This window comes from Schistocerca gregaria, chromosome 3 (genome assembly GCF_023897955.1).
Source record: "Schistocerca gregaria isolate iqSchGreg1 chromosome 3, iqSchGreg1.2, whole genome shotgun sequence".
Classification (NCBI taxonomy): domain Eukaryota; kingdom Metazoa; phylum Arthropoda; class Insecta; order Orthoptera; family Acrididae; genus Schistocerca; species Schistocerca gregaria.
In genome coordinates this window covers 913,548,689-913,576,305 of record NC_064922.1, presented here as the reverse complement: position 1 = coordinate 913,576,305, position 27,617 = coordinate 913,548,689, and the positions used below count along the sequence as shown (strand labels likewise).

The window sequence follows — 27,617 nt, the reverse complement described above, 5'->3', positions numbered from 1 at the left end:
TTAAATATTGCTGTTGATGACTATGCTATGGATAAAACAAGGCTTTAAAAGTGTTATTAAGCTTTTAAAAGAAGACCATAAAGACGTCGAAAATGGGGAGCCATAGCACATCATTAACCGACGAAATCGCGAAAAACGTGATACAAATTACTATGAACGATCGTTGAAACACTAAGATCGCGCTGATGATGTTGGTATCTAGTGGTGCCTTGAAGTTTTTCCAGTTGTTTTCGATATGAAACGTGTTAACTTTCAAACAAAACCGGCGATTAATGCACGTCGCTCAGGAGTGGCTAGACAAAGTCAATAACGATGCATTAATATCGATACGTGTCGCCACAGGTGATGAGATATCGGTTATCGCTTGTGACGTCCAAACTAAGGCCCTGTCATCCCAGTGGAAACATTCTGGATCGCTCGACAAGGCTATGCGCACTGTGTTCCTCGATTTTAACGGCGTAGGGCACCAAGTGTTATTGCCTTGAGGTCGAACTATCAATTAGGAATTCTTCATGCAAATTCAATGCTTATTATATGAAGAAACCTGAAAAAAAGTTTGGATTTGGCTTTCCCACCACAATAATGCAGCTCTGTCGCAGAAAAGAAAAACAAATATTTTATAATTAGTTGCGAGAATTCTAGGATATATTACAGGAGAGATGTGTTCTGTCTGCGAACCAATGGACCAGTGGGACACGTCTTTGATTAGTGACAGTGGCGCATCCACGGGTGTGAATTAGGGAAATTGAATACAGATTTCGGTTATGGGTTGTACCGTAAGAGTGTGGGATGAGTGAACCTCATTTGAAAATAAATGTAGTACTAAATCTTAATCCGATCTATGAGATTGGTATAAACATGGCTCAGAATAAAAAGATCTCTCGTAAGCGAACATAACATTTCCAAAATGAAATTTTTCCTGTGCAGCGGAGTGTGCGCTGCTTTGTCAGGAAGTGACATAAAGTTTTAATATACCAGGAAGTTTCACAGTAACATACCGGGTGATCAAAACGTCAGTATAAATTTGAAAACTGAATAAATCACGAAATAATGTAGATAGAGAGCTACAAATTGACAAACATGCTTGGAATGACATGGGGTTTTATTAGAACCAAAAGGAGACAAACGTTCAAAAAATGTCCGACAGATGACGCTTCATCTGATCAGAATAGCAGTAATTAGCATAACAAAGTAAGACAAAGCAAAGATGATGTTCTTTACAGGAAATGCTCAATATGTCCACCATCATTCCTCAACAATAGCTGTAGTAGAAGAATAATGTTCTGAACAGCACTGTAAAGCATGTCCGGAGTTATGGTGAGACATTGCCGTCGGATGTTGTCTTTCAGCATCCCTAGAGATGTCGGTAGATCACGATACACACGACACACCAAACGACGCGCGCAAGAGATCTTTCACGCGTCTAACAATATTTGTTTTCTGTTTTTTTTTTTTTTTGTTTCTAATGAAACCCCGTGTTATGCCAAGCATGTGTGTCAATTTTTACCTCTCTATCTACATTATTCCGTGGTTTATTAAGTTTTCAAATTTATACTGACTTTTTGATCACCCAGTATATGTACTTATTTGCCATTGCACTGTCTTTCTGATTGTAGAATACTAAAGATCATGACGCCTTTGCATAGCTCCACGTAAATGTGACGGTTTTGTACACATTGCTGTAAAATGCTTACATATCCACTTGCATTTGGCGTGTTCTTGTGTGCAATGTGGGAACCATAACCTAACCATCAAAAACAAGCCATTGCAGCCCAGTCACTTACCTTCCTATGCATAATCACTGTGTTAGCTGAGGAGGTGACAGCACATTGCAACTCACGGGTGATAAGTTGCATTGCTTTCATACAATTTTTTACGAGAACCTTTGAGTGTCCTTGACCGTCAGTACATGAGGTCCCTCTGGTCTTGGTTTAGCTGTTGTTGTTCTCAAGCGTCTCCACTTGACAATCACGACACCAGCAGTGGAACTTCGCAGCTATGGATGGCCTGAAATAACGTCCCTGATGTATTTATTAAGGGGACCGCACCCTGCCTATCTAACCCATGTTAGTTTAGGCAAGTGTTTGGCCCATTTATGAAAAAAACTATTTGATGCAGGAGCTTAAAATCTACTTTATCCATCTTATAGTTTTAAGAAGTACTTTTTTTTTAATTTATTAACAAAAAGTATTAAGTTTTTTCTGCAGAATTTTTTTGTGCACTTCCTAATGGGGTACTATTAATGAATGTAGTACCAGAGGTTCCTTTTTATGATATGCAGAGACTCTGAAAATTTTATTCATTTATCTATGATAGCTTCTGAAATAATGGGGCATATATACTGAAAATTTTAGTTTTGCGGGAAATTGACTTCAAAGAAAAACTTTTGAAATTTGTTACAGTTAATTAAAACTGTGCTGCTGCATATGATGGCAATTCTTTGGCCTCGCCGGCCGGAGTGGCCGAGCGGTTATAGGCGCTATAGTCTGGAACCACGCGACCGCCACTACGGTCGCAGGTTCGAATCCTGCTTCGGGCATGGATGTGTGAGATGTCCTTAGGTTAGTTGGGACTGATGACCTCAGAAGTTAAGTCCCATAGTGCTCAGAGCCATTTGAACCATTTTTCTTTGGTCTCTAGCAGGTCTTCCAGCTTATTTTTCACCTTCCTGAATGTTTGTCTTGTTTTCTTGGCGATATTAGATGCAGACCTGTCTGCATCGGCTATCCTCATTGCAATCTTGCAGCCCAGTGATCATATTTTCACCAGGATGAATTCCCAGCTTTCCAATATTACTACGATTGAATGTAATAACAGCATCATGAACTCCTAGACTCATTGTATGCATGCCTACAAATACAGTTTTAGGAAGGCGGCTCCAAATTATGCTGTTGAAACATTAATTTGGGTTCAGTGTCTGCCCATGCAGACATTTCCTTAGAAGGTCAGGATAAGCCAAGTCTCTGGCAATAGGTTGAATTGCTGTAATAACAGCAGCAGGAAGAGAATGCAGGTGAGATTAAGATTCTCCAGTTGCCTGAGCCCTATTTTATTTGCACCACCTCTTGTACAGAAAGCTTTCTAAACTTGTTTCCTCTAAATTGTTGTTTCTTGAAAATGCCTTTACGTTTCGTCATCTTCAATAAATACTCGTATAACAAAACACACGTAAAGAAGCACTGCAAACGTAAGTGTAACAGCTACTCGCAATCACACTTGAACAAAACTAACCACGTGTTTGAAAGCGTGTTGCTTACAAACAGCGGAAACAAAAGAATACCGACCGTTGCATTCCAAGGATAGCCAACACACTCGGAGGTAAAAAAAGTCCCTAACGGGATATAAAGATCTAAAATATATGCAGAAAAGTGGGTGACAGAAAAGTGGGAGTGGCACATAAACACACGTGGTAGGAAAATGCTCTTTAAATGCACGAAAAAAAATTTTTTTCAGCAAAATCCTTTTCAGAGTACTTAAATAAAACCATAATCTATCGAAATGTGATGAAAACCGAAAATCGATTTTTTTCGACCTGAACCACGGTATGCTTCCCCTTAAGGTGTGTTTAGATGGGTCGTATTTTACCACAGTATTTGGCCACATAAACATTACCATCAACATTTCTGTAGTATGAGCACAAAAGAAGACAATTTTGCAGAATGCCTGGAAAAGATTGCTGATCTTGCAGGTTGTTGCAGGTAGTTTCCGGTGTATTACCAAGGGTTTGACGGTGTTGTCCACCAAGGTTGGAGAATATTTCGTATTGCGGTGCAATAGCTATCTCTATCCTCGTTTGTAAGTGCTTCCCTCTCGCTCTACCATTGTTTCCTACTTCTCTAACAGCGCTGCAGTCACGTGCCTGAGCCAAGGTCTGAGCGAAAGCAATATCGATTTGGTTTTTTCCGAATGTTCGCCCGCAAACATATAGGCATGTGTTTCGTAGTTGTTTGCTGTTGTGACTTTGTTGTGTACAGCAATAAAATGGACAACGAGAGACTTATTTAATTTATAACTGCGATTCGCTTATGACCAGAGATATATGACGTCGAAATTAAGGAAAAGAAAGATTCTAATCTGAAAAAAAAGTAGTTTGTCAGCTGTTACCGATGAGCTCAGAATCACACTTGATGAAACATACAATAATTCCGAAGCCTTCTAACGTACGCCAAATGCGTAAGTATTCCGCCGGCCGGAGTGGCTGAGCGGTTCTAGGCGCTTCAGTCTGCGACCACGCGACCGCTACGGTCGCAGGTTCGAATCCTGCGTCGGGCATAGATGTGTGTGATGTCCTTAGGTTAGCTAGGCTTAAGTAGTTCTAAGTTCTAGTGGACTGATGACCTTAGATGTTAAGTCCCATAGTGCTCAGAGCCATTTGAGCCATAAGTATTCCATAGGAAGTGTGTAAGTGCATATCGCTCTTCATCTACATGGTTTGCACTTGATACCATGACTTTCATATTAATCTCGAGATGTACCTGATGCAGAAATTGCCAGTAAAAACAGCGATGAGTGCGAGTGAACAAAAATAAACTTTAAAGAGATACTTAAACTTCCGTACGAATCACCAGTAGCAAAAAAAATAAATAAATAAATAAAAACAGAAGGGCGATCACCAGTTGGGTTGTAACTCGTATAAAATTTTGGAATAAATAAGTAAATAAAAAATAAAATACCTTGTCCCAAATCTGCATCGGTTTTAGCAATTCTCGGACAGAGATATTGGAAACTTTGTTTCGAGATCCCTATAAGATTCTGGAACAGGTTTGTATTGAGCATCAGACACTAGTTAAATTTTCTGAAAACATTTTCTTAAAAAGTAGCGCCTCCACTAAGCCCGACTCACCTTTTTCTTTGTAACTTCATTATTTGTGTAATGTGAAAGCAGGAGAGCCACGCTCACTTCCGCTAGATCGCGTTCGTCCATTTTGTTGCAATAGTATGGCCTCTTCTAAACACTTCTGGCCCGGAAATGTTTTGCCGCAAAAATTGGCAGGCAGTAGTGGCCAGTAACGTTGTAGTATGTGTGGCCGCAATGTTGCAGGACAATGTTGTCGAGATATATTGTCGGCAATACGAAGTTTTTGTGGTCCATGTAAACGAACCTTTAGGTGACATCCAGTGAGTAGTCCACATCGAAGTCACTCAGCTCTGTTGACAACACATTACTCCCTGCCTCCTTTATTACTGGCGGATCCGCCTCTTGTGAGACCTAATGTTCAATGTTACATAGGAGTGTTCGGAGAATTTTGAATAGCTACTGTATTTGAATGAAGTGCCTTGATATCAAACTGCTAGCAAGTTGAAATACCTTGTTTCGGGCTTTTCTCTCACTTGTGGGTAGACCATTCCTTATGTCCCAAAGGTGCCTACCAATCCCCATATACCCCCCCCCCCCCCAAAAAAAAAAAATTAAATTTCAGTCGTTCCAGCCTATACTTCTTCCATTAGTACCTCAGGTTGATATCGGTATGTTTGAATTCTCCACGCAATTAATACGTCATCTCATACTGCTGCTTATATACTAATATAATTCGTATTTTATGGGCCTCAAAAATCATGAACAAAAAAACGGAGTGAGGTTAAGCAAAACAACCAGTTTCTTGTATACTGACAAAACTGCAGCAATGGTTGCAGGAAGCTTTTAGTTAGAAAGACGGAGGAAAATGATAAAACGAAAATATGCTTTAAAATTTAAAACTAACTAGTGAAAGAGGTTAGAATCTTACCTGAAGTATGTTATCAACTTGTTTAGGTCAGTCAGTGCAGTCGTAGACAAAAGAGAACTTAATCTGATTTAGTAATAATAAAGAAGTGCACTAAAACCCCACCAGCATCATTTAGAAGCGTACGCCTAATTGAATATTGTATTCACAAGAGGCAAAACTGGGTTTAAACAATGAAAATGCTTAACAAGTCAGAAAGACATAAAGCGCTTGATTGTTTTCGGTTTCTTGGGAGAATTTTAAAAAAGTGTGGTTCATCTGTAAACGAGACTGCTTATAGGTTGCTGGTGCGACCTATTCTTGAATACTGCTCGAGTGTTTAGCATCCGTACCATATCAAATTGAAGGAGGACATTGAAGCAATTCAGAGGCGGGCTTCTAGATTTGTTACCGGTAGGTTCGAACAATACGTGATATGGAGATGCTTCGCGAACTCAAATGGAAATCCCTGGAGGGAAGGCGACGTTCATTTCGAGGAACACTGGTGACATAATTTAGAAAACTGGCACTTGAAGCTGACTGCCGAACGATTCTATTGCCGCCAACATGCATTGTGCGTAAGTACCACGAAGGTAAGATACGAACTATTAGGGCTCAAACGGACGCATGTAGACAGTCGCTTTTCCCTCGCACTATTTGCGAGTAGAACAGGAAAGGAAGTGACCAGTAGTGTTACAGGGTACCCTCCAACACGCACCGTACTGTGATTTGAGGAGTATCTATGTAGAAGTAGGTTTAAAATATGTAAGAAAGAAAATAATTAATTGCAATAATGTAGGACACGAAGAGAACGAAATAGAGCAAACTGTCTCGAAAGCAGTGGGCAATCTGGATATGAAAGAATTAAGCATTACAGAACACACACAACCAGTAAAACACAGGTTTCATTGCGACGAGATATTTTCACGAAATTTCAGTCACCAAATGTTCCCTTCGAATTCAAAAATAATTTTTTAGCCCCCCATCTATGTAGGAAGAAGTGGCCATCTTAATGAAATAAGCGAAATCACAAATCATTTTTCCCTAAGTGCTACACAAGAATGTAACGATCGAGAAATTATCTGAAAGTGGTTCTGCAAACCCTTTGCCAAGCACTTAAATGTCAGTTGCACAGTAATCATGTAGATGTAGACATACAAATTAGATTTTGTGATTTTTTTGGTTAAATTTGACTTTGAGATCGCAACAGTCGGTGTCACTTCTACAAGTCCTTCAGACCGTCTTTAATGACATAGGCAGTTCTTTATCTTCGTTACCGGGCGAGGTGACGCAGTGGTTAGCACAATGAAGCCGCATTCGGGAGGACGACGGTTCAAACCCGCGTCCGGCCATCCACAGGTTTTCCGTGATTTCCCTAAATCGCCTCAGGCAAATTCCGGATTGGTTCCTTTCAAAGACCAAAGCCGATTTCCTTCCCTAATCCTAGCTTGTGCTCCGTCTCTAATGATCTCTTTGGCGACGGGACGCTTCACATTATTCGCCTTGCCTTCCTCCTCCATCACCGTTGTCCCGTTCGGTGGCTGAGTATCGACCACCCACCGTTAGGTTTTGAATTGTATGGTCTTTGTAGGGTGGATGTTCATTCCACTTCTCAATGACGTCGAGTACGACTATGACCCGAAGATCGACACAAGGTGGTTTTGTGTCATTTCCGGCGTATAGCTGGTGGATTATGGGAAGCGCTGCGATGTCTGAAAAACATGTTCAGAGATTCCATAATGTTACTACACTTGAAAAATAAACTTACATAACTTATATTGACAAACAAACGGGTCAGGAAAAGATGTAGTGCGTAATAGACATTTTTAGAATGTATCTTGGAGGTGTAATACGAGAGTGCAAGCTCAGTTACGATAGACAGAGTGCTGAATCAAAAACAGACAGCCTTATTATATTTCCCTGTCTATTATATTAAGACGATACCTTGCTTTTGGCAGAAAAAGAGGAATATTTACAAACAGAAATTTGCTTATTGGACAAGACAAGTAAAGAGTGTGATCGTAAGGTATTGAAAGAAAAAGCAAAAAATGGTCTTAAAGGGAAAGAATACATAAGATTAAAAGTCGTTATAAATCATGGAATGGTAGAACAAATTAAAAGTCACAAATTAAAAGTTTTAATTACCTGGACTGCAAGAGAACATACTAATAAGATAAAGATATAAAGAAGAAACTAGTTAATTTCGCAGATATACTTAGGCAGTAAACCTGAAACACAACATATGATTGAAATTTTCTAAGGTCGCAGAGTTACTGTATCAAAGTAGGACCTGGGTCGTAAGTAATTCAAGAGTAGCAGATTTCGGGCAGCAATATTAAAATATCTCAGAGTGGTGTAAGTATGTCACAGATTAAAATTACAAATGATGACAATGAGGAACATTTCTGACGACTGTAGATTATGAAATAAAATTCACAAAAATAGAACAAAATTGATTGAATTTATTAACAAAATAAGTGGTAAGTTATTCCTTTTTAATAGATAAACCTGAAGAAACCAGAAGGAAGGTTGACGAAAAGATGGGCTCGCTACAAGAAAATGCTCAGTAGTTGAAGTGCAGAAGAAACAGGAGATAAGCAATGTCCAGTCCCTTGGTACAGGATGTAGTAATGGCACACGATATACTAACACGTACAACGGAGATACACCAACCGATTGATCTACACTGGATACTGGGTCATTTCCATATTACAACTTACAGACCAACAGGCGAAAAAGGTGCAGCACCTGCTGCTACCGAAATAATCCAAATGTGCAGCAATCACCTTAGCACACTCGCCTACATATCAAACACGGGATGGACAGTGTTTGTGAAAAAGGACTCTTAACATCAATGACACATGGTATCGGGCGACACTGCTACATATAACAAAGCTACACTTGGTTTTTCAACTTGGAGATGGCGAGAAAAGAAATTGCTCCTATCAACAGACTAAAAGCATGTCATATGAGTACCCGCTAAGAAAGTGAGACATTTGTCAAAAATAATACCCTGTCCAAACTGCGATTCCTGTCTCACTGAAGATGAATTTGTACATAATTTAAAAGAAGTTGACAAAGGTAATCATTCAATACTCTTACACTTGGCCATGTTTTAAAGATTACGAATTATTTTTCTGTTAGATTACCTCTTAGTTCCTTGAACAGGATCGTTGACAAATTTGGTATACATTTAATTCCTCTCAGTAAAAGCAACTTAAGAATTTTACAAGCATTCCCTGTGTATCACGTTGTATACTTCTGCATCTATATAGTTTTCTGTCAAAATTTGTGTTCCTCATTGTACTAGTGCAGATAGACTAACATACTTTTTAGAGTCATTGTTTTAAATAACTGTTCTCTTATCATTATAAAATTTAGTTTTGTGTAATATATTGTTTTGTATTTCGTTGTTAATACCTGCTTGCATGGCGTAGCGTGAGGAGCTCTACCTTGTAAGACATAGAGGCGAGGCAAACCCCCCAGGATAGAATCCGTGTGACGGATTATTGACCGTGAGCTGGTACACCGGCCAGTCTGAGTGCTGTTTTTAGGCGGTTCCTCACGCTCGTTTTGGTAAATGCTGGGATCGTCCCCACGCTACGCCTCACACAGTACGATTCAAGAATAATCAACATACGATAACACACTGAACAAAGTTCACGCGATTCACAGACATATAGCGCTCACGACTTATTTCCCTAAGGTTACATTGACGAAAGTGGCTTCAGGAAGCGCATTCGATCACAAAGTCAAATAATAAAATAAAAACTGCCGAATTTTGATCAAAGCGGGCCCCGTACAAGACGGGATAGAGACATTTTGTGTTTAATACCAGCAAATGTTCTGCTTGTATTTTTATGACACAAATTGTATCTTTTCAATCTTTCTTTGCCTGAAACGAATAACAATTTTAGAAATAATAGTGTCCAAAGTCCTCGATTGTTGTAGATTTCAGTAGTCTTGTCAAGAATGGCAGAATTATGTACTAAACAGTTCGATATAATATTTCGCACACTGATTACGATACCGACAGAGCGATGTTCACACATTGTTGCCCAAAATGATTTATGTTTCTGTAATTTCTCTGAATGACTTTACGGGATACAGGAAATTTATTCAGTTGCAAATATCAACCAAATTCTGTCTTATATTGGAATGAAGACGATGAGAATTTGTACCGGACCGGGACTCAAAGTCGGAAATTCCACTTTATGCGAGCGGTTGCCTTAACTGCTATGGCCATCCAAGAACGAATAAGATCCAAACTTCCATATGTCGTCGTTCATGTGCACAACCTGCACTTGTAAGTCACGAATATTCCCGTCCGAAAAGGACATATTTATTGAGAGTCGAGGGACTGATATTGGCGCCTGTATTATTAAGAATTACGATGTAATGTTCCTTCGGTCTCACATGCATGCATGACCGAAGAAACCGAATAGCATCGTGCACCCTAATAACACAGGCACTGCTGTTTCGTGTCAACTTTAAAGGAATTCCACAGTGGTTTCCTCAACAACACATCGGAAAATTCCCAATCTCATTGTAACATCCACGAGATAAATTTTATCTACAATGCGACGAGAGAAAATTATGCTCTAACAATTATAAACATTATCTATTCAACATATGAAAAAAACAGTGGAAAAGACGATAAATATAATTATTTATATATTGTTTTATGATGTAATTGGACATATCGATGTGTATCATACAAAGACAATGAGAATTGTAAATTCCTTTTATGATCTGCGTTTGTCTTCCTTTGTTTTTACCTTTTGTTGGTTTGCTTTTGTAGGTTGCGGACGCATACCAAACTGAGGTCTGTTAAGAAATTGTAATTATTTGTTAATGAAATGAAATGTCGTGTGACGAGGGCCTCCCGTCGGGTAGACCGTTCGCCGGGTGCAAGTCTTTCTAATTGACGCCACTTCGGCGACTTGCGCGTCGGTGGGGATGAAATGATGATTAGGACAACACAACACCCAGTCCCTGAGGAGAGAAAATCTCCGACCCAGCCGGGAATGGAACCCGATCCCTTTGGATTGACAGTCTATCGCGCTGACTACTCAGCTACCGGGGGCGGACTATTTGTTAATTATTACTTGAGAATAGAGTTCATTATTACTGTAAATATGAGTGTAATTATTTGTAAGTTTAATTCCTCTCTCAGTAAGCATTATCTGTGTTAATTATTTCTTTCTGCTGCAAGGAGCGCATCCATTGACGATAGCAATTTCTATCGCGTTTTAGTCCGTGTTTTCGTTAGAAAAAAATTAAATGTTTGCTTGATGAAGTCTAAATAGTGCACAACACGACAGTAAAGTTTAATAAGAATTTCAAATACTCATCGTATTTGCTCTAACAATAGAAAGTCTCTATCAATTGTCTGCCGCCATCTTAACAATTATCTCAGCGGCAAATTCAAGTTACTCAACACTGCAGACATAAATGCCGAAGATAATACAAATGTGTAAAAGTAAATGTGCACCGGTGGTTCCGAAGTCATTTTAATGAAAATAATTCTAATCAGATTGATGCTCATAGCACGATCCTTATAACAAACTTTTCTAGCTGATGTATGGAGCCGAAATTAATTAGGCACGAATTGCAAAGAATATAGTTTCAGGGAACATACGTCAGTGTTGTGCGTGGCTGATATTCGGTGGTTTTAATGATCATTTTGCTGAAGATAACTGCTTCCATAATAATCAATAGTTGTATAGAATCTGTTGTATGAACTGTGATTTAGTGGCACTTACACAACATACAGAGAACAATTTAACACGACATTAACTTGGAGTTCTTTAGCAACTTGACCAAATCCTTAGCTGGGAGAAATATTATTTAGTAATTGCTCAATCTAATAAAATTATCACTTTCATTTACAAATTAGTTAAATACCAAACCACAGAATAACACAGCGAACGCCACATCATCTTTGTCGAACTGACGTTGCGCTCCACCTTTAAATATCTTCCTCCTCTTTTTGTAGCAAAAAAGCCTTGCCTGAAGTAAATAGAAGATTTCTAATCAGTCCTACTGTGACAGTGGTCTCAGCGGTCTGGCTGCCGTGTGAAGTGACGATGTAACGTGACACAGCTGCAACTGGTGTCGGCGGAGGCCGTCCGTATGTGTGTGTGCAGTACGTGCTGACTCCGTACCGGAGTGTAAGCTGAGATCTGGAAATCGCCCTCCGTGCCTGCTGTGAGGCCTTCAGGTCTTGGGTGGCGTCCCAGTCCCAGTGCCCCTGGCCACCGTACGGGTATATAAGTGGTCCGCCACCACCCCACTGCAGCCCACACCCGAGATCGCCACAACGGCTGCACCGACGTCCGCTGCGACACACAGTATGAAGATCCTGGTGAGTTTCTGCACGTTCTTTGCTGCGACATGCCGTCTACGTTGCACACCATGGTTTCGCTCGCTGCTTCCTGTAGCACACCGTCTGCAGCTGGCGCGCCTGATGCTTTAATATGATCTTTAACTTAGCTGTCTGCCTCCGCAGCCGAAGCAACTATTGCACTCCTCTCTCTTCACCCCTGCGTCACCTCACGTAGTGCGGTAGCGCTAGGTGCAGAGTCAGACGGACAGAATAATGAGCCGTAGCAATGATCCAGACAATCATAACTGGATTACGTTCTGGGTAAAATATTGATTAGATTTGATTAGTACTTGTTCCATAGATCATGAATACGACACTTCGTAATGATGCGGATATTAAATTCCACAAAATATTACATGACACATAACATTTTTAATTTTTTTTGTGGGGGTAGGGGAAATTACCCACTTACTATATCTAAAAATTCATGAGTAGAAGGAGTTTCCATTAAGAAATTCTTTTAATTTCCTTTTAAATGCTATATGGCCATCTGTCATACTTTCGATGCTATTAGGTAAGTGACCAAAGACTTTTGTGGCAGCATAATTTACCCCCTTCTGAGCCAAAGTTAGATTTAATCTTGAGTAGTGAAGATCATCCTTTCTCCTACTGTTGTAGCCATGTACACTGCTATTACTTTTTAATTCGTTCCGATTGTTAATAACAAACTTTATAAGTGAATATATATATTGTGAGGCTACAGTGAAGATCTCTACCTCTTTAAATAAGTGTCTGCAGGATGATCTTGGATGAGCTCCAGCAATTATTCTGATTACACGCTTTTGTGCACACGTTAGTCCCATGAAGGCATATGACGGTGTATGGGCCACTCTTCTGCTGCCCGAGAGAAGTAAACAACGAATCGACAAATAATTTCGCCATCTCTCTTTCGTTCCCGTAGAATTCCTCAACAACACAGACAGTGCACTCTCTGCACGAGCTCTAAACACACTACTCATCGCAACACAGAATCACCGCTGATGTACTAAGCTTCAATCTGACTCGTATTCTGAAGGGCAACGTTTCGAATCGAATGAAGCATATACTCAGATGGTTCAGAGCAATGGGCAAATAATCAGTCGTTGCCTATTGAAAGCTGTCATTCTCTCACTGGATATAAATGATTTTGGAATTATTCTCAAAACATAAATCTGGATAGAGAAACGGAGACTAGATATCTTAGGCGTGCATGGGACCTGTGGTAGTAATCGAAGGCATCACGACAACTACTGACTGCGTGAACATTATTGCAGACCACCTGCTTCCCTGCACACCTGAAGTCTTCTAGGGTTAACTATCAGAGTTACAAGGCGAGATTGTGCTACAGAGGCTTGAGTATCATGATGCTGAACCCCCGTTGATGTAATAGCTATCACATTCGCTTCAATTTAGCCCAGTGGAACACATCTGGGACGATACCTGACGGGAGCTCTGCACTCATAAACCGCCGGCCTGTAACTTACGAGAAAATCGTGACCTGTGCTTAGGTACATGGTGCTGCATACCTCCGAAAACATTCCAAGAACTTCTCGAATTCACCTCACGCAGACTTGCTGCTGTTCTGCGTTGCATTGGTGGAACAACATTCTAGTGAACAAGTGGTCATGATCTTTTCGCTTATGAGCATATATCCGACGGATGGAAATTTAATACTGCATACAAAACTTGGAGCTAAACACTGACCCTTGCTTTAGAGACAAAATAAAAGTATTACTTATCTCTGTTGGCTTGAAATATCAATCACGAAATTCTGCGCCGGCCGCGGTGGTCTAGCGGTTCTAGGCGCTCAGTCCGGAACCGCGCGACTGCTACGGCCGCAGGTTCGAATCCTGCCTCGGTCATGGATGTGTGTGATGTCCTCAGGTTAGTTAGGTTTAAGTATTTCTAAGTTCTAGGGGACTGATGACCACAGATGTTAAGTCCCATAGTGCTCAGAGCCATTTTTTTTTATTCTGCTCGTATTTCAGATGGGGTCTGAGTTCGCAATTTAAACATATTTTCCCAATAAACGGATAAATGTATTCGGTTTTGTACTTGGATGCCATGTCCATTTGATTTGAGAGTTTATTTGCGTTTCGCTGTATCTTGCCGTTATGGTGCTAGCTTCGAAATCTACGTTTAATTTCCACATTTTAGTTTATTTTTTATAGTGTCCACTAACACTTTATACAACTTTTGAACTGTACTGACCATTTTGATATTTCATCTAAGTCGTTCTTGTAGGAGAGTGAAAAATGAGTTGTTTATCCATATTGTATCCGCCTCCGTAGCTGGGTGGTCAAAGTAGATGGCTGCAGTGCGGAGGGTCCGGGTTCGATTCCCGATACTGCCGAGGATTTTTCCTTGGTGGGAGGACTGGTCGGTGGTGGACTCAGCCTCGTATTGCCAACTGAGGAGCTGCCTGTCCGATTCATAAGTAGCGCTCCAAAGCTTAAAGATCGACAATGGCCGGGAGAGCGCTGTGCTGACCCCATGCCCACCGATATCGCATCCGCATGATGCCACATGGCAGAGGATGACACAGAGGCCGGTCGCCATCTCTTGATGATCTTTACGGCCTGAGCGCAGAGTATCAAATTTTTACTTTTCCCGTATTGTCATCCACATTCTTCAAGTGAATCTCGTATCTATGTGGTTCTCAGGGCGCCTTTTTTTCTTTTTATTAATTCACTGTACACACTTCTGGTTGCCAAAAATTAGTTGTGTCCCTACAGTCTTAACTCTGCTTAGTACATTCACCATGGGAAAAAGCGTTATTTGTCATACCGATGTTGATTGGCTGGATAATTTTCATGGGTTGTAAGATTTCGAATACATCTTCGTTACTGTATTTTCTTTACCCTATAAGGAATTAGGTCCTTTAACTGTAACATATGAATAAGTTTTGATAGAATATACACTGCCTCAAGAAAGGGGAAGAGAAACGACATGAAACCTTATGGACTGAGAGGGTATGTTATTTCGATGACTACAATACCATGTCATATTTACAAAGAACTTGGGAGTGTGGGCCCACTTGTCGGTATGACCTTACACCCTCTTTTAGCTGGATCCATGCTCTAATTCCTTTCCTGATGCGAACTGGTCCACAAATGTGTGAATTCTGACAGTGGGACAAACATCCGAGATAGTCAACCAGGGGACAGTTTGGGGATCTTGCTGGCCACGGGAGTACCTGAACGTCTTGCAGACAGTTCATAGAGATACGTGAGTATTGCCCTGTTGAAAAATGACATAACGGTACTGTCGTATAAGAGGTAACACATGACGCCATAGGGTGTCCGTGGCATACCGCTGTGCCGTGAGAGTTCCCTCAGCCGCTACCAGCCGTGAACTGAAGCCATACCCGACGGCTCCCCACACCATGACGTCAAGAATAACACTGCTGTGCCTCTCCAAAACATAGCCGCCGCACTCAGCGACGATTATCATCCGTGGTCCGTGATTCATCGATAAACATAATGCGACGCCTTTCACCAACAGTATATGCCTCTCGGTCACGACACCACACCAAACGCAGCCGTCCGTGCCCGGGGATAATGGCAGACTACGCATGGGACGGTAATTCCTTAGTGAGGAAGCCGCTAGTCTTCGACCAATGGCTTGCGGATGACACAAAACTTTGCAGGGAGTCCATAAGTTGCTCTCGGATGGCAGACACGGAAGTGAAAGGATTACGATGTGCTTGATGTACAATACGGCGATCATCCATTGTTGTTGTCAGAGATTGTAGACCGGGCTCTTGCCGAGGAGTATGGGTTTTCTCACTTTCCTTTAAGGGACATTGTTGCTTCCGAATTCCGCGTAAATCTGGATATTGCATGATTCCAGGCACCCAAATGGAGACCCACAATGAGGCACCTTTTAAACTGTGTCAGAAGGTGGTAGCGCTGTCTTACACGAGTACGGCGAATTTCCATGCGCTTCGCTGTGATCACTCAACACTCAACATCTGACGCTGTTCACGCCCTTATACACCGTACTAGGCTTGCTAATGACCCCAAATACGAACGACAATAATGCACTTTGGTGGCCATTCTGCCTGTCTCAGACAATCTCAACGAATCATTCACATACCTGCCGTCAGTGTGTAAGAGTACACTCGACCATCTCTTCTGGGTGGTTCGCTTGGTGTCAAGCAATGGAACGGCGATGGAGTAGTGTTATGATGCCGATAATGTGAATTCTATTGTTCTGTGTAGTACTGATGGCGAAGGCTACTAGCAACTGTAAGTAAGGAATTTAAATGAAGTTATCTGGGAGGTATTGTGTATAACAGAATGTGAGATGTATTTGGAGGAATAAATTGATAGATGAAAGGTCGGCACTAGGAAACAAGTAGAGTTTCAGTCTGGAAGAAAGGGAATATGTTGGAGCGTTGATGTGGAACAGTTAAGATCAGGTAAGTTACAGTTGATAGGACGGATAGATTTCAGAGATTATCACATGATCTGGAAGGCGGAGGTTAAAATTATGCTGGGAAAGGATTGGCAGTGCAAAGGATGTGGGGTGTGTTGATATAATCATGGTAGTGGGCCAGAATACCCAAATTCGGGGGTAGAGATAGATGTTAGAACTAACTTCTACGAAATGTGGAGAGCGGGCGAAGGTGCTACAGGAGTTCCAGAAGGCGAGGAAATTCCATCAACTGGTAGAGACTACAGAAGAATTCCGAAGTGTTGTAATCTATGTTATGATATGTTATGTTAACCGGGGACCTAGAAACGACGGAGAGGATCCGTCCCCGCCGCAGCCGCAATGGTCTGCAATGCCACGACGACTACCGCAGTCCACTTCACCCTTCCGCCGCCCCACACCGAACCCACGATTATTGTGCGGTTCGGCCCCCGGTTTACCCCCCCCCCCCCCCCCCCCCCTTCCCAGGGAACGTCTCACACTAGACGAGTGTAACCCCTATGTTTGCGTGGGTAGGCGTACGTGGAAAACTTGTTTTGCGCAGCAATCGCCGAGTGTAGCTGCGGCGGAATAAGGGGAACCAGCCCGCATTTGCCCGAGGTAGATGGAAAACCATCTAAAAACCATCCACAGACTGGCCGGCTCACCGGACCTCGACACAAATCCGCCGGGCGGATTCGTGCTGGAGAGCTGTGCGCTAGACCGCACGGCCAACCGGGCACGCTGTTGTAATCTAACTGAATAGGTCACTGTCGCGAAACACGTAGATTGTGGAAAGATGAACGCTTACTTGTTGTACGGAAACGCCCTAGAGAGAGAACGTTACAGTTGCAAGTAACGTGAGTAAAAATCAGAACCGATGAACGAAAATCAGAATCGTTTTACACAATAACACACAATCCAAACGAGTTCCAAGCCACAGTCCACGTTGAAAAAGTTGCACAATAGTTTTGTACGAGGTCGGAGTGACTATGGCTTCAATAGAATGACGAAAATACGAACTGCTCTAGCAACCTTCAGTGTCGAGTGTTTATTTCTGATAGAGGGCTACGGTCTTGTGGCTCCCAAAGCTAGAAGTGTTAGACTTCCAAAAAATATTGTCATCTCCAAGCAGCTGAAGTGATAGTGTGTTGGTCCGAAGTATTTTAGTGATTTTCGTACCTATACGTCTATGCATCTTTCGCCATTGTTACGTGACGACAGACGGAGGATGGGGCGAGGATGGTCCGCCGCAGGTCCACTCTGACACAGGCCATAGCAGAAAGAGCTCTGCAAAACTACCGGGTGATCCAAAAGTCGACGAAGAAAGGGAAAAGTTTTGCAACTACTGAAACTTCACACAAACGTGGGAATTTTTTGATTACGAAAACTTATTATTCCAAAATAGCTACATTTCGCAGGCAGTTTGGAGGGGGGTGGGGTGGGGAGTGATCTCTCGAGTAAGTAGCATAGTATAACTCACAGCCATACGTTACTGCATTTCGATGGAATTAAAAATCACAATTTTACCAACTGATATTTTACAGCTTGTCCATGTGCACTAGTTGGGACATCCGATTGATTAACGACGGACCGCATCTCCGGTGTAGATCAAATGCAGACAGGTACTGGCTAGTCCGCTAATGGCCGCCACGTTTTTACCAGACTGCATGTGGGATGCACCATTAGGTAACATCGCAAAATGAAACGCAGTCTGCCGTCTATAATAAGAGGTGGGTGTCAAAAATGACACCAGAGCAGCACTTCTAATATACTGCATCTGAAAACAGATTAATGGAAGCGCCATCCCCGTTTAACTGTACATCTTAAAATCGTAAATTAAAGTCTGCATCTAAGCAATTTATGTGTCCAACAAACTCTAATATTAGTCAGACAATTCGACATTCTGGAAAATACAGAACCTACCAGAAAAAATTGTTTCATTTCTTACGGATCAAAGAGACTGCAGTGATTTCAGTTTTTTTTTTCTTGCTGGGATTTTCTTCGTTAAAGTTAATAACAATTAAACTTTCTAAATCTCTAATCTCCATACAGAAAGTTTTCTATGAATAATTGCTGTTCTAATCACCTGATTGTTCCACTGAAAAAATTCAAAAAAATCTCGTTCTTACTTTACCATTAAATCAATCTCCAAAAGTGGAAAAAGCAGCAGAAGTACGTAATACATCTTGTAATTATGCTCATTGATTCACTAAGAGAGTCCGTAACGTGGTTTGGCGATTTGCTATGCCATAACATTCCAGTAGTTATGTATGAGTTTAAATGTGATAAACAATAGACGAGAAACGATTTTAAAGAAATTCTGATACTACGTTTGCTGTTTGTGAACAACGAATGCAGTATTTTGTTCTGTTTGCAACGTAGTTATTGTACACTGCCACTCTGACAAGTTCTGGAACGAAACTTCCTGGCAAATTAAAACTGTGTGCCGGAACGAGACTCGAACTCGGGACCTTTGCCTTTCGCGCGCAAGTACTCTACCAGTTTTGAATGTAGGAGACGAGGTACTGGTAGAAGTAAAGCTGTGAGGATGGGGCGTGAGTCATGGTTGGATAGCTCAGTTGGTAGAGCACTTGCCCGCGAAAGGCAAAGGTCCCGATTTCGTTTCTCGGTCCGGCACACAGTTTTAATTTGCCAGGAAGTTTCATATCAGCGCACACTCCGCTGCAGAGTGAAAATCTCATTCTGGAAGTTCTTGAACAATAGATACCACTAAATATTACTATCACAGGACTAGATACTTACTTCATACAGAAAATGATTATTTGAAGTTTTCTACAAAGCGTCTTAACGATTTCCATTTTGCTCGATAAATAATTTCTTTCGGGATTTCTGTATTTTTTTACTGAAGACCCTAACTTCATGAAGTCTTCTTCACATCACCTTTTAGAATTAAAAGCGGAAGAACTTGTCATATATTTGTAGTGTCCTTCGTAATTACGAAAGCTACACTAGGTATAGTGTATAAATCACTACTACTTAAAATTTCTCGAACGAAACTGGTGTAAACAGATGTTATCTTACAGCATGAGTGATCATCGGTGCTAAATTACGTAAGATGAAGCGATAAAAGGTACACAATACCGCCTTTTATTCTGACCACTACATCTGGTTCTTTTTTTAAACGTTATAGATTAGGTATGTAAGATTCTCCTGTCATAATTAGTGTTGTCTCTGGGGAATAGAAACATTTCTCTAACTATTTTGCATTAAAATACCACTAGTCTACCATCTTCTCTTTTGTGAATCCACGCTTTTCTGATCTGTATGTTAAAACTAGTACATGTATTATACAAGGTGTAGCATAATTAATGACGCAAAGGCATACGGTTAGAAGTACATTATACTAGAAGCAAAAAAACTCAGTAAATATAGATTCGTGAGGTTATTGGTACGTCACCAACCACTATTGACGTGATTCTGTAAAGGTCGCATGCCGGTCTGTGGTGTGGTCTTTGTTTACATTTTCGGTTGGGGTTGGGTTGTTTGGGGGAAGAGACCAAACAGCGAGGTCATCGGTCTCACGGATTAGGGAAGGACGGAAAAGGAGATCGACCGTGCCCTTTCAAAGGAATCATCCCAGCATTTGCATAGAACGATTTAGGGAAATCACGGAAAACCTAAATCAGGATGGCCGGACGCGGGATTGAGCCGCCGTCCTGCACAGTGTGCTAACCACTGCGCCACCTCGCTCGGTTACATATCCGAGAAGTGGAGCTGTACGACAATACAGTATTAGCCAACAACAATATTGTTGCACCTGGGAGGGAGGGTAATTTGGTCCTCATTTCGTGAGACAGCGCTTAATCTGGTCTGACATTATGTGAGCAACTGGCCTGAAAGTACTGACACTGCGATACGTTTTCCTGGATCTGCACTGTACTTGTTTACTGTGCCGTCACCGCGTGTTTCCGATAAAGGCCAAGTGTAATAATATCGTGTGGTTCGGTAGTTAATAGTCAGAGAGCCTCTTATGTCAGTTGTGTTGTGGGAGCATCAGTTGTGTTGTACGAGTGTTGGCGGTACCATGCAACATTACAGTAAAAAGGTGTATCCGGATATGCGTTCCATGTACGGTAGTACCAACGGCAATGCACGAGCGTGCTGGAAGACACCCGGAGAGCTCAACTTGTACAAGGATGTATCAACGCATCCGATAAACTAGGAGCTTTCCACATTCCTCGGGAGCGGGTGGGTCTGCACGATTTGCACCTGTACTTTAAGATGCGGTGCTGGAAACAGTCGAACACTCTCCAAGAATCTCGGCAAAGAGATGTGCCGCACAAATTCCTGGAATGATCCACAGTGGTGTTTGGAGAATAATCCACCGCAGTGCAGAGTACCTGCACCACCAATGATTACTCTTAGTGAGGCGAATTTGGCACTTGCCAGTGGATGCAACAACAATCTATAGGTAACCCTACATTGATAATACACTACTGGCCATTAAAATTGGTACACCAAGATGAAATGCAGATGATAAACGGGTATTGATTGGACAAATATATTACACTAGGACTGACATGTAATTACATTTTCTCGCAATTTGGGTGCGTAGATCCTGATAAATCAGTACCCAGAACAACCACCTCTGGCAGTAATAACGGCCTTGATACGACTGGGGGTTGAGTCAGACAGAGCTTGGATGGCGTGTACAGGTACAGCTGCCCATGCAGCTTCAACACGATACCACAGTTCATCAACAGTAGTGACTGGCGTATTGTAACGAGCCAGTTGCTCGGCCACCATTGACCAGACGTTTTCAGTTGGTGAGAGATCTGGAGAATATGCTGGCCATGGCAGCAGTAGAACATTTTCTGTATCCAGAAAGGCCCGTACAGGACCTGCAACATGCGGTCGTGCATTATCCTGTTGAGATGTAGGGTTACACTGGGATCGAATGAAGGGTAGAGCCACGTGTCGTAACACATCTGAAATGTAACGTCAATGCGAACAAGAGGTGACCGAGACGCACCCCATACCATCACGACGGGTGATACGCCAGTATGGCGATCACTAATACACGCTTCCAATTTGCGTTCACCGCGATGTCGCCAAATACGGATCGACCATCATGATGCTGTAAACAGATCCTGGATTCATCCGAAAAAATGACGTTTTGCCATTCGTGCAACCAGGTTCGTCGCAGAGTACACCATCGTAGGCGCTCCTGTCTGTGATGCAGCGTCAAGGGTAACCGCAGCCAGGGTCTCCGAGCTGATAGTCCATGCTGCTGCAAACGCCGTCGAATTGTTCGTGCAGATGGTAGTTGTCTTGCAAACGTCGCCATCTGTTGACTTAGAGATCGAGACGTGGCACCACGATCCGTTACAGCCATGCGGATAAGATGCCTGTCATCCCGAATGCTAGTGAGAAGAGGCCGTTGGGATCCAGCAAGGCGTTCCGTATTACCCTTCTTAACCCACCGATTCCACATTCTGCTGACAGTCATTGGATCTCGACCAACGCGAGCAGTAATGTCGCGATACGATAAACCGCAGTCGCGGTAGGCTACAATCCGACCTTTATCAAAGTTGGAAACGTGATGGTACGCATTTCTCCTCCTTACACGAGGCATCACAACAACGTTTCACCAGGTAACGCCGGTCAACTGCTGTTTGTGTATGAGAAATCGGTTGGAAACTTTCCTCATGTCTGCACGTTGTAGGTGTCGCCATCGGCGCCAAGCTTGTGTGAATGCTCTGAAAAGCTAATCATTTGCATATCATAGCATCTTGTTTCTGTCGGTTAAATTTCACGTCTGTAGCACGTCATCTTCGTAGTGTAGCAATTGTAATGGGCAGTAGCGTAATATTTTAGTTAGAGATGAAGCAGGGTTTGTTCGTGCGAGCGTGTTTAATTATCACGCTTCTCACGTTTGAAGTCATCTAGGCTCCAGCCCACATTCTCTGCATTAGTCTTCAGATCAGCGAAGTTTCTCATTGAGTGTGTGGTTCGGAATACTGGGTGATCGTCTTATTGCGCCGTACATGTTATCAGACAAACGCAGTGGACGGAATTACCTTCGGTTTCTGGAACATCATCTTGCAGCATTGCTTGAGAATGTTCGCTTAGAACAGACGATGTGGTCCCTTAGAACAGACGATGTGGCGTAACGGGCGATCGAAAAGTTTTCGTTCGAAGGCCCGCACGGTCTAAAATCGGCACGCCAGACAGCAAAATCGCCATGAGCTTTGAAGCAATTATCCCATCGACGCACCAGGTTCAAGATACTCGTTTGGTAAAACAGCGTGTTCTGCTGTGTGAAAAATTCCGCAACTGAGTGATGTACATCATCGTCCGACTGGAATCATCGACCCTTCAAGCGCTTTTTTAAGAGATCGAGGGCGTGAAAATCGCATGGGGAGAGATCACAACTGTAGGGCGAGTACTCGATTGTCTTCCTCTTGAGTTGGTTGAACTTCGAAGTTACGACTTTTACGATATGGGTAGATGCGTTACTATGAAGCAGCAGTAGCATCCCTTGTCGCAGTTTTCCCGAACGTTTCGCCTGAAGTGAATGCCGCAATTTCTCCATCACTGCACAGTACCGTTCCCCAGTGATGGAGACACCAGGTCCCTTGAAATCAATAACCAAGACGGACCAGTAACAGCATGTTTGTATTCTTTGGGCGCTTTTGTTCATAACACTGCTTCATTTCACGTTTCCACATTTAGAGCATGCATGTCTGAAAGACACGAATGTCACACTAAAGCCGCGCGGGATTAGCCGAACGGTCTCAGGCGCTGCAGTCATAGACTGTGCGACTGGTCCCGGCGCAGGTTCGAGTCCTCCCTCGGGCATGGGTGTGTGTGTTTGTCCTTAGGATAATTTAGGTTAAGTAGTGTGTAAGCTTAGGGACTGATGACCTTAGCAGTTAAGATTCCACACACACGCTCATCTCTTTCCCAAATTTCGGTGTTCATATACCCACATCTGAGTCGCAATACGTTACATATACGCTGCAGCAACGCCCTCGAACAGAAACTTTTTGAGCGCCCTTTATGCATGCTTGATGGAGCAGCGACACGTTTGTTGCTACGACGAGACCACATCAAACGCGCCGATGTCGTGAAAGATGGATTGCGCCAGGAAGACCAGTACCGTGGCGTCCAAGATCTCCTGCTATGAACCCCAAGCATTTCTGTGTTTTGGGCCACCTTAAAGGCTCAATGTACCCCACTCTGGTTGAAACAGTTACAGAATTGAAGTAGAGACTTGTCAGTGCTTGTGAAGAATGTAGAAACGATCCAGTCGTGTTTGAAAGGGTTCGAAACTCATTGCGGCGACGGTTACAGGCGGGCAGGCAGGTGCGATGGTGAGCCAGCCGGAGTGGCCGAGCGGTTGTAGGCGCTACAGTCTGGAACCGCGCGACCGCTACGGTCGCAGGTTCGAATTTTGCCTCGCGCATGGGTATGTGTGATGTCCTTAAGTTAGTTAGGTTTAAGTAGTTCTAAGTCTAGGGGACTGATGACCTCAGAAGTTAATTCCCATAGTGCTCAGAGCCATTTGAAGCATTTGTGCGATGGTTACGTTCTAAACGCTTCCTTTAACTACGAGTACAGTGAAGTAACTGTTGTGTTTGTTCAAAACACCTGCACCTCTGCCACAGTATCTCTTAATAGCTTTTCTTGTCCGCCACCCGTAGCTGAGTGGTGCCGGCCGCTGTGGGCGAGCGGTTCTAGCCGCTTCCGATCGGAACCGCTCTGCTGCTGCGGTCGGAGGTTCGAACCTTGCCTCGGGCATGGATGTGTGTGATGTCCTTAGGTTAGTTAGTTTTAAGTATTTCTAAGTTCTAGTGGACTGATGACCTCAGATCTTAAGTCCCATAATGCTTAGAGCTATTTTTAATATCAAAAAAGAAGTGCTCAGCGCGACAGACTGTCAGTCCTAAGGGCCCGGATTCGATCCGCTTCTGGGTTGGAGATTTTCTGCGTTCAGGGACTGGGTGTAGTGTTGTCCTAATCATCATCATTTCATCCCCATGGACGCACAAATCGCCGAAGTGGCGTCAAATCGTTAGACTTGCACACGACGAACGGTGTACCCGACGGGAGGCCCTAGTCACACGACATTTACAATAGCTTTTCTTGATTTTCTACAGCTTTTTCACCTTTTATTAACTGGGATGATATTTATGCAGAATCAAGTCAGTGGTGGCTGGTAACCACAAAGTCACAGTTATCTGTCAAACGGTTCGTTTGCGGACCTGTGTTTATTGTGAGTTTTTTGCTGCTAGTGGCGCCTAGTTTTAACGTTAAGCGTATACAATATTAATTACGGCAAATGCTGTACCTGTGTGTGCAGTTTCGATTTACTAAAATGATATTTTGTTCTGAAAACTGACATAAGACCACAGTAACATTTGTCGGCCTTTTTAATTACTGATTCTATTTCAGCACAAGTTTTCAGAGTTAAGCGAGGTGGACTTAAGATAGTTTACCAATTCTGTGCTTCATGTAAACCAAGGTGCTTTTCTGTGTGTCGAACTAATTAGTTGAATCTCTGATAATTATCACATCTGTAATCAGGTAAGTAATGTCATAATAATGCTCATTGTTAACTTGTGTTTTTATAGTGGACAGTATGCGGACCATCAGCATGAGAAGCTAATTTGCTTTATGTCTGCTTCAACACGGTCATTACCACAGCATTATTTAGTTGTTACAAATGTAAAAAAAGAAAATAAATTTCGGGAGCTATTGGATGAAGATCAAATTGGGTTTCGGAAAGGTAAGGTCACAGAGACACATTTTTGATATTAAGCTCGGTAACGGAAGCAAAACTTACGTAGAATGGAGACACGTTCATAGACTTGTAGACCTATAAAAAGCGTTCGACAATGGGAAACGATGCAAGATGTTCGAAATTCTCCGGAAAAGAGATGGTATTTACAAGGAAAGAGTGGTAATAAACAATATGTACAAGAACCAAGAGGGAAGAAGAAGAAGAATGTAAGATCAAGAGACAAGTAGTAGTAGTAATAGTAATAGTTGTAGCTTTATTCATCCGTAGATCTCTTTTTACACCGATATAGGACATGTCAAAGTACTTACAAGTTTAGATCAATTTAAAATAAGCTAATTCGTATACACATATATTTACAGAATTCTAGTTAGAGACAATCATTAGATTTACTCCTGGTATACATCACTTTTCTTACAAATAACTTATTAAATAGTGTAATGCCACACTGTTCACCCATATCTCACTATCAGTCACTGCACACACTATACACACATTGTTTCATAACACTTCACTCATTACACGCACACACACACACACACACACACACACACACACACACACACACACACACACACACTGGCGATCTCGGGACCATTTTCTGTATCGCAACTTCCCATTTGCTATCCTGAAAAACTGAGTGAGCATCCCTCCATAATGAGTGAGATGTTGAGCTCTGAAAGAGCAAGAGGTGTTAGTATTGTGCTATGCATAGCTTGGGGGTAAGTATTTCTAGAAACGAAAGAAGAAGGAAAACAAACATAAAGTGATGGTTTTATGTGGAATGTTGGATGATTTATAATCATTATTATTATTATTATTATTATTATTATTATTATTTATTTGTATGACATTTATTATCAACCCCTACTCTGTTTTACTCGGATAAGAAATGGTATAAGACAGGATGGAGTCTTCCACCCCTAGTGTTCAATCGATACATCGAAGAAGCAGTTACGGAATTAAAAGAAAGGCTAAAGAGTGGGATTAAAACTCAAAGTGAAAGGATATCAATGATAACAATCGTTGATGACACTGCTATCATCAATGGACGTGATGAATAATCACAGGATCTGTTGAATGGAATGAACGGTCTCATCAGTGCCGAATGTGGACTGAGAGACAGCGAGAAAAAGGCGAAAATAATGAGAACCGGCCTAACTGAGAATTAACATCAAACTTGGGGACCACGAAGTGAAGGCAAAAACAAACTACCACAAGCAAACAAGGAATTCCTGACCAAATGATATCCGCAGGTATCAAACATTGGCCTTATAAGGAAGAAATTTCTGAGAATGGACATTTGGAGCACAGGGGTGCATGCTTCTGAATCAAGGACTGCGGAATAGTCGGAAAAGAAGAGAATCAAAGTGTTTGAGGTATGGCGGAACAGAAGAAGCTTGAAAACTAGGTGGACTGGTAAGGTAAGGAATGAGGAGCTTTCCAGAGAATCGGTGAGGAAAGGAACATATGGGGAACCCTGACAAGAAGTGACAGAACGATATGGTACTAGAGAAAGACAGAGATTCAGAGATTGCAATATATCCAATAAATAATTGAGAACGTAAGGTGTAGGTGCTACTCTGAGACAAAGAGGTTAGCGTGAGAGAGATTTTCCAGGCGGGCAGCATCAAACTAATCGGAAGACTGGCTTACTACATGTCGTCGATTATTGACATTGGAGTGGTGAGGAGTTGTACGTTGGCTCGCTGGTCAAAGCGAGGCTGCGATCCTTCTTGTTAGCTAAACGTTACGCGTGCAGCAGTGCAGGGAATCTGTCTGAGTCCGCCAAAGAACGTTTCCGGCTATATCTGCGAAGCAGCACATCACATAGTTTGTTTTGAGCGCCGCTTATAGCCAGAAGTGCATAGAGCCTGGCCATGGCCGCGAATGTGATTTAGTGCTACTCCACGGAAGCTCCGACGTGCGGACGAAAGTGGCGTTTCACATTATATTTACTCTGTCTCAACCAAGCGTGACACACCGGAAAATAATGTTTTCATGGGTATTGTTGTGTCTCGTCTCCGGACAAGTGCTTTACTTGTGATCATTTCCTGTCCCCACATCTTCCACACGCCTAGAAACATGTTAAGGTAACTTCAACAACATATTGCATTTACTTTACCTCGCAGATACCATCAGTTCTCTGGGGCTCTTTGGAGAAAGCTTAGCTGTTACCTGGTCTGTTCGCTTCTTCAGGTAATTGTTGTGATGCACAGGAACCAAACAGATTATCAATGTTGTTTCCGTGAAAGACAGCCCAACCTATCAACATGAAACACGATTTATATTGCTTAAAACAAGCTTAAAAGTATGAGTGCACACTCGGTTATGAATCATTGGAATCTGTTGTAAGTGCGGAACT

At 42.2% G+C, this 27,617-nt stretch overlaps 1 protein-coding gene across 1 annotated transcript in view; it reads left to right on the top strand.

Moving 5' to 3' along the window:
- The first annotated feature begins 12,015 nt into the window (after positions 1 to 12,015).
- The window catches only part of LOC126355429 (cuticle protein 21-like), a 33,322-nt gene continuing 17,720 nt past the window's right edge, over positions 12,016 to 27,617 (top strand). The window contains exon 1 of the mRNA XM_050005737.1: positions 12,016 to 12,069. Within this exon, the coding sequence (XP_049861694.1) occupies positions 12,058 to 12,069 (12 nt within the window). The 5' untranslated portion in view covers positions 12,016 to 12,057. The remainder of the gene's footprint in view (positions 12,070 to 27,617) is intronic.